General features: G+C 42.6%; 1 protein-coding gene across 3 annotated transcripts in view; it reads left to right on the forward strand.

Annotated features, from left to right (window-relative positions):
- Window positions 1-8,843, forward strand: part of MYH10 (myosin, heavy chain 10, non-muscle) — a 122,200-nt gene that overhangs the window by 20,611 nt on the left and 92,746 nt on the right. For all 3 annotated transcript variants that reach the window (XM_010843030.1, XM_010843029.1, XM_010843031.1), the window contains exon 3: window positions 627-783. In XM_010843030.1, coding sequence (XP_010841332.1) covers window positions 627-783 — 157 coding nt within the window. The remainder of the gene's footprint in view (window positions 1-626; window positions 784-8,843) is intronic.

Consider the following 8,843-nt stretch of genomic DNA (forward strand, 5'->3'; position numbering starts at 1 on the left):
GGGTTTTTATCTTCTTAGACTTGTGACTTAAAAATTATTGAGGGCCTCCAAAGAGCTGTTTATGTGGATTATTTTTAATGATATTTACTGTGTTTAGAAATTAAATATTTTAAATGTTTATTACCTCATTTAAAAATAAACCTGTAACAAGTTGACATAAATTACTGTTATGAAAAAAAATCTATATTTTCCAAAAAATATAATTGATATTATACCCAAATTTGACCATGAGTATTTCCTTCAAGATGAATTGCAGAGTGGAACCTGAAACCACCGTGATGGACTTTTCCTACCTCGTACACTTTCAAGAGAATGAATTTGAAAAAGCAAATGACGTGCTGTTTGAATAATGACCCTGTAAAGCCATGAAGCATTTATTATTGTTTCTATTTGACAGATGAGGGAATTGAATCTAAGGAAGTACCATTTAGCAATCGCATCTGTGGGAGAACTGCTTGTGGTTTGGAATTGCCCATTACGGGCTAGATTTAATTTCAGGGGTAGATTAATTATGCAAATGATAAAGATCCCCTGTTCACATTACTGTGTGGTTTGTCTCCTGATTGGACCCCACCTGATAACATGCAGTAGTTTTTAACACTGTATCTTATTTTTATCTGTTCTAGACCTATTCTGGACTCTTCTGTGTAGTCATAAATCCTTACAAGAACCTTCCAATTTACTCTGAGAATATTATTGAAATGTACAGAGGGAAGAAGCGTCACGAGATGCCTCCACACATCTACGCTATATCAGAATCTGCTTACAGATGCATGCTTCAAGGTAACTGGAAATGATGTTTACAGTGCCGAATACTCAGAATTTCTTAAATGTAACCTGGGTTTTTGTTGTTTAATGTCTCAGTCTTGTCTTTTTTTTTACCTTTTTTAAAAAATTATTTTTTGTCTGTGCTGGGTCTTCATCGCTGCGCAGGCTTGTGGCAGGTGGGGCCTACTCTACGTTGCGGTGCGTGGCTTCTTTTAGCAGTGGCTCCTCTTGTTGCAGAACATAGGCTCTAGGTGTGCGGGCTCCAGTAGCACTCGGGCTCAGTGGTTACAGTTCCTGAGCTCTAGAGTACAGGCTTAGTAGTTGTGGTACGCAGGCTTAGTTGCTCGGCACATGGGATCTTCCCAGACCAGGGATAGAACCCAGATCTCCTGCATTGGCAGGTGGATTCTTTACCACTGAGCCACCAGGGAAGCCCTGTCTCTGTCTTCTCTACAGAGGGCTTTAAGTTTTTTTTTTTTTTTTTCTTTTAAAGATTAAAGGAAAAGTAATATATGTTTATTGTAGAAAAATTGTGAATTCTTAAGGTTAGACTGGGTGACACGGCTGTTTTCTATAGGCAGCCGGTAAGTATGCATGTTGCTTCATAAATACATCATGTTAGTTTTTATGTTTAAAAGCATCTAGTTTTCATATATTTTTGAACTCTACCGCAGGCCAATATAATCAAAACTCCGTGGCTCTCAAGAGCCAAGAAAGAAGTGATAGTTTTGAAAAAGTTGACCAGAGCTGAAGAAAGTCTTGAGTCTTGAGACAGAGGGTTCACAAAGTGCCAGGCAGGGATCCTGAAAGGAGACCCGTGCTGGGTCTCAGGTAGCATGGTGTGGACGGGGCACAGTCACGTGATCCCTATGGAGTCAATGGGCTCAGACTTCTCGCTTGCAGTCCTGAACCCAGCAATTCTGAGGGCTGTGCCTGGTACCTAACCATGCGCGGGGCCCAAAGACTACTGACACCCCGGGCTCCCTGGGGTGTCATTATTCCTCCTTGGACCCTGACGCCCCCTCATGGCCGTCCACCCCAGCAAGCCTCCATTCAGCAGCAGCCCTCATGGCCACCGACCTGTTGACCTAGACACACCTAAAGGCAAGTTCTGCTGTAACAGTAGTTGCAGGAGCCACCGTGAATATCCAAGAACTGAGATTCTCCTCTCTCCCTGGAGGCTTAGAATGAAATCCACATCTTAGTCTTCAGTTTCCCAGCCACATCTTTGTTTCCATAAAGCTCTCTTTTCATTTAGCCTTACTCCCACTCTGTGATGTGCAAACCTCCCTACCCATTCAGTGTCTGCATCGAATGTTTTCTTTTCCTCCGGGCTTTAACTGAAACCTGGCTTTGCCCTGCGATGGCTCCTGCACTCAGACCCTATGCACCGGGAGACGAGGTCACTGTCTTTAATCCCAGGGCGTCTGCTGGACTGTTCATTAACTACTCTTCACCCCTTGAAAATGCTGCCCCTCCTCTGCCTGCCCTCATCACTGTAGCATCTTTCTTCTGGGGCCCCCTCCTCCCTCCTCCTCGCCTCATTATTTGGTTGGTCTGGCCCCCGACATGTCATTTTTCTCTGCCTCAAGGCCTGACATAACCCTGTGTTACTTCCTAGTTTCTCGTTAACAGCCAACCCCTTGGTCTCGCAGATCCTTAATCTTCTTCTCTTCTCACTTATGCTGCTGACACCCTAGACTTTGACGCCTTCTGAAATGATCTTATTTTTCAAATAGTATTTCAGAAATTCTCTTGCAAAATCCTTCCGTCTTGGCAGCTCAGTCAGCAAGTCTCCTGCCCGTGTTCTTTGACTGTTTGGCTTTCAGGGCCCATGTGTTGCTCTGCCTTTCCCCTGTGTATTATCAGTGCTGCCTTAACTTTCTTCCTCACTTAGTTTGGATTTCATAGTATCATTTCAGCCATCTTTGTCAGTATCCTACACCCTGTCCCTTTGCTCTTTTGTTATACTTTAAAAAAAAAAAATTTACTTATTTGGCTGCACGAGGTCTTGGTTGGGGCACATGGGATCTTTCGGTTGTGGCATGTGGGTCCAGTTCCTCGACCAGGGAACCCAGGTGCCCTGCACTGGGAGCACGGAGTCTTAGCCACTGGACCACCAGGGAAGTTATACTTGGTTGGCAGAATTCTCACCCCAGATCAATCAAGTTGTTTGTCTTTTTTTAATGCTCTTACTTGGGTTGCTGACGCCTCTGGAGTTCTCGTCATACAATTGAATCAGTACTCCTGTAATTGTGTGACCACAAGCCCAGATTCCACACAGAACACCCTTGTTAATCCTTCCTTGATTGCCTATTAAGGTTATAATCTCATTCTCCCTAATGTCTGCCTCAGGCCTCTGCCCCCTGCAGCTTCATGGGTCCCTGCTTTCCTCCCCAGCTGATGGCTGCTTCCCCTGTTCCATGGAGAAGTTAGAAACTACCCAAGTGGAAGTGCCCCAGTCTCCTGAGCCACATTTACAAACCATCCTCTCTTGAACCTGCTCCTTTCCGAGGCCAGTCTTCCCACCTCCTTCATCTCTGACACCTGTCACATCTCTCCCAGGATCCACCTCAGGAAGCTCACAGTGTCCATTGTCTTCTGCTTGCCTTTGTACGGGCTCTTAATGTTAGCGTTAAACGTGCTGAAGTTTTCTTCGTTACTTTAGAAAGTTCTCTCTTCCCTCCTCTCCTTTCCTTCACAGCCAGATTTCTTGGAAGCATCTGCCAGTCGTTGGGTAGGAACTTGTGAAAACGCTTGCTCCTGTGCTCTCAGGGAAACATGAAGCAGGGTCTCAGCTAAGAATGAGGAGGGAGCAGAGATTGGAGATTTAAGTGAGAAACACTGTGATGGAATCCTCTAGGAGAGTCAGGCAATACTTACATTTGCATCATTGACATTGGGTCACTGTTGGAAATACAAAGGAAATGTGACCCATAAGTAGATGGGGAGCTTTAATGTGCTTCTCTTAGAATTTGAGATAAGTAGGGAGGAAAAGGGAGAAGGCAGTGGCACCCCACTCCAGTACTCTTGCCTGGAAAATCCCATGGTCGGAGGAGCCAGGTAGGCTGTAATCCATGGGGTCACGAAGAGTCGGACACGACTGAGCGACTTCCCTTTCACTTTTCACTTTCACGCATTGGAGAAGGAAATGGCAACCCACTCCAGTGTTCTTGCCTGGAGAATCCCAGGGACGGGGGAGCCTGGTGGCCTGCTGTCTCTGGGGTTGCACGGAGTCGGACACAACTGAAACGACTTAGCGGGAGCAGGAGGCGGGAAAAGAACATAAAGAATGTGATCAACACAATATAGCAAGCTTGAACTGAAAACTACGTACAGGACTACTGCCCGTCAACCAGAAAGAAGGTTTACAACCTCAACTTGTAATTTTGATGCTAAGTCACCATTAAAAATCTCAGATCTGGCCACATTCTCCAACCACAGTGCAGTAAGGCAAGGTATTTACAGATTCCCACCTGTTTGGTGCAAGTGCTGCTTAATGACGACTTCTTACTGTTTCTGCGGCTGTTCATCCATATGGCTTTTTGGTAAAAGTAGAAATCAAAACTGCTATTACAGATTCTTTAGACATTAATCACAACAAAATATCGTGTGTAAAAAACTGATGGCTTATGGCAAAAACCGCTTTAAGAAATAATTCATAGTTATAAATATTTTATTAGTAAACAAAAATTTATACACAGACCTTTTACTCACAAGGTAGATAAAAAGCAACTTTATGATAATTTACTGAGCTTTTTGTCTCATGAGGTTTTCTGTGTTTCATTTCACACACATAAAAAAAAAAAGTCCTTTAAAAATACAGCCTGGATGTTAAGATGTAACTGTGGTGATCATTTCACAGTATATACAAATATTGAATCATTGTGTTGTACACCTGAAACTAATATAATGTTATGTATCAGTTATACCTCAATTTAAACAAAATAGTACAGCATGAAATGAACCTAAATAAGAAGAAAAACATAAAATTAAGTAAAACTTGAACTGGTTCCATGAAAAGACCATAAAACAGACAAGTGTTTGGCAAGTGTGACTAAGAAGAGAGAATCACCAGAAAGGATAAAGGTTTTATAACACTATAAACAGAGACAAAAATGCCTTGAAATAAGGTGGAAAACTCTGAACAATGCCAGTGGGAGAAATGGTAAAGGTTGTGAGACATTTACCTTTATGTCCCAAAGACATGAGGCCCAAATAATTTCAACGATGAAGTCTCTCCAATCTCGAGGACTAAATAATTCCTGTGTTATCTAAATGGTTTTAAACCATTAGACAATGCAGAATAGTCTGGATAACATCAAGATCAGAAGCTGCCAAAGGACTTTGAATGCTTACTTTTTATTAAAAAATAATGCATAAAGATAGTTAAACAATGAAACACATGGTATAGCAGTAATTGTCACTGTTGTTTAGTCAGTAAGTTCTGTCCAGCTCTGCAACCCCATGGACTGTAGCCCGCCAGGCTCTTCTGTTGATGGGATTTCCCAGGCGAGAATACTGGATTGAGTTGCCATTTCCTGCTCCAGGAGATCTTCCCGGACCAGGGATCCAACCTGCATTGGCAGGCGGATTCTTTACCACTGAGCCACCTGGGAAGCCCACAACAAGGTTACGTTATTGATAAAGAAAACAAATAGCTGTCCTCCCCCTGCCCATTCTGGATTTCCTCTTAAGAGGAAGTCATTTTGTCTGTTTCATCTTGTGTTTGTATGTATTTATGAGTAATAGGCTTATGATATTTTTTTTTTAACTTATGTTGTTTTCTATAGACTTCCTACTATGAAAAAAGTTTTTAACTACATTCCCCCCATCTTCCTGATTGAAGTTAAGTCAACATTTTTTGGCATTTTAGTAGTATTCAACGTGTAAACTGTTTTTCCTGTGATCACATTTCTCTTCTTACACAATTTGCTGTTTTCCCTGGGGTTAGTAATTTTCCTATTTTGGGGGGAACAAAGGAGTTTTGCAGTGACCAGCATTGATTTGACAGAACTACAGGTCTTCTTTCAGTACAGGGACGTGTATCAAGTAAGTGTTCGGTGTCTTTCCTCTGCCAGAGCCACACCTCCTGGGACCCTCTGTCCTCCACTCTGCGCTTAATGCCCCTCCGACTTGCCTGCGCCTGCACCCTGGAAATCCCTTGCTTCTTTCCATGCTTGTTTTCCTGTCTTAATTTATGGGTCCTATAGGCTGTATTTTGGATGGAGAATAACCTCCAGTAGCTTCCTGACAGGGGTTCCCAGGAGGCACTAGTGGTAAAGAACCTGCCTGCCAGTGCAGGAGACATAAGAGACACGGGTTCAATCCCTGGGTTGGGAAGATCCCCTGAAGGAGGACATGGCAACCCACTCCAGTATTCTTGCCTGGAGAGTCCCATGGACAGAGGAGTTTGGCGGGCTACAATCCATAGGACACAAAGAGTCTGACACAGCTTCCTGCGAAACACTGAAAATAACCAGTTGTTCTAGCAGTAAGTAACTACTTAATGGATGGCTCATTTCTATAGTGGAATCCTGAGCGGCTGTCTTGAAACTATGTCTGATACACCGAGTGATGTACTAGTATAATAATAATAATAATCACATATACCAACTCCTCTCTCCAATAAGTATTTTAAGACTAGGATTGATATACATTAAAATGTGAACCTTTACATGTAGATTAGGGAGAAAAGGCTACCCACTCCAGTATTCTGGCCTGGAGAATCCCATGGACTGTACAGTTCATGGGATTGCAAAAAGTCGGGCATGACTGAGCGACTTGCACTTCACTTCACTTTTGGTTGAAGACTTCACCTTCCAATATAAGGCGTGAGGGTTCAATCCCTGGTCGGGGAAGTGGGATCCCACATGCCTTGAAGCCAAAGAGACCCCATTAGGAGAAAGAAAAGCAAGGAAAACAGACCATCTTTTAAAAGGAACACAGGTATACCTGTGGTGGATTCATTTTGATATTTGGCAAAACTAATACAATATTGTAAAGTTTAAAAATAAAATAAAATTTAAAAAAATAAAATTAAATTTAAAAAAATAATAAAAGGAACATCAAGGAAGGGTTTGAAAGGTCAGAAAACAGGTAACACCAACTACAGCAGTAAATATACTTTTCAGCTCAGTTCAGTCGCTCAGTCGTGTCCGACTCTTTGCGACCCCATGAATCGCAGCACGCCAGGCCTCCCTGTCCATCACCAACTCCCGGAGTTCACTCAGACTCACATCCATCGAGTCGGTGATGCCATCCAGCCATCTCATCCTCTGTTGTACCCTTCTCCTCCTGCCCCCAATCCCTCCCAGCATCAGAGTCTTTTCCAATGAGTCAACTCTTTAACCCCCTATAAATAGCAGAGCCTAATATAATCATATGCCCCTTACGAGAGAGACCTCTCCAAGTAGAAGAATAATAGCAGTGCAGTGATGAGCATTTCCTCAGCCAAATGAGTACGAAAAGAAAGCCCCAGTTAAGTCACCTCAAGTCCAAAGTAGAAGTCAAAGCAGAAGCGGACAATGGGCATTATTTTATGTTAGGTGCAAGAATGTTTTATAATGAATTATAGTTGCCTTGAATCTATGTAATGATTCTTACAATGTGGAAATACAGACAGTGGGAAACAGTAATACTCGTTACCCTGAGAAACTGTGAAATGTAGGCAAACCCTGCTAGTGACTTGTGTTAGAGATCTGTTATCTCACTGAGGATACCAGCAAATGAAGACACTATCATAATGTGATAAGGGCTGTGAAGACAACTAAGGGGGCGCGAGCATCAGAGGCGAAAGGGCTCGTGAGGGGCGAGACGGTGATTTGACGGGGCAACAAGTTTAACGATGTGCTTATCCTCTAGCCAAAAATACATACTGTTGTTCAGTTGTTAAGTCGTGTCTGACTCTCTGCGCCCCCATGGACTGCAGCACGCCAGGCTTCCCTGGCCCTCACTATCTCCTGGAGTTTGCTCTGATTCATGTCCTTTGAGTCAGTGATGCTATCTAACCATCTGACCTTTTGTTGACCCCTTCTCTTTTTGTCTTCAGTCTTTCCAAGCATCAGGGTCTTCTCCAATAAATGTTAGCAGTGAGCAAAAATAGGTAGAACCCAAATATAAGGCAGTATTTCTTATATTGCTAAACATTTTTGAAGTCTTAAGTGTAGAGAAATATGTAACATGTTGCTGGATGGGAAAACTAAATATATGTACTTTTATTTAAGGTATCATTTATATGCAGTAAAATTCAGCCTTTTTAGGATATAGTTCTTTGAGTTTTGACAAATACATCTAGTTATATAACTACAGTCAAGATACAGAACAGTTCTATCTTCCATGCAAATTTCTACACGCTCCTCATAGTCATTCCCTCTCCCCTAGTCCATGACAGCCACCAATGTTTTCCTTTGTCACTGTAGTTTCGCCTTTTCCAGGACGTCATGTAATCAGACACAGGTTAGCCTTTTCAGTCTGGCTTCTTTCACTGACGCAGTGCACTTGAGCGTCACCTACCAGTAGTTCACTCCTTGTGGTTTCTAGAGTGTTCCATCGTGTGCATGTTCTACAGTTGTTCACTCACTTACCTGAGGGGCATTTATATGGTTCACGTTTCTTGGCAGTTAAGACACTAGGGTCGATTGTGTACAGGTTTTTGTGAGGGTAAGTTTTAATTTCATATGACTCAATAATCGGGAGTAGGATTGCTGGGTGACACGGTAGGTGTATTTTAACTTTGTAAGAAACTACCGCGCTCTTTTCCAGGTGGCTGTGCCATTTTTCGTCTGTACCATCAGTGGGTGAAAGTTCCGGTTCTGCTTTCTGTCAGCACTTGGTGTTGTCGGTTGCTTATTAAACTGTAGTCTGATAAGTGTGCTGTGCTATTTGATTGTGGTCTTAAATTGCGCTTCCCGGATGACTAAGGACAGTAAGCATCTTTTGCTTGCTTATGCCACCTGTATGTCTTCTTTTGTGAAGTGTTCAAATCTTTTAACCATTAAAGAAATTGGATGGTTTGTTTTCTTATTCACTTTTGAGAACTCTTTTTTAGCCACAAGTCCTTTATTGGATAAGTG

This window comes from Bison bison, unplaced genomic scaffold, assembly GCF_000754665.1.
Source record: "Bison bison bison isolate TAMUID 2011002044 unplaced genomic scaffold, Bison_UMD1.0 scf7180017864180, whole genome shotgun sequence".
Lineage (NCBI taxonomy): Eukaryota > Metazoa > Chordata > Mammalia > Artiodactyla > Bovidae > Bison > Bison bison.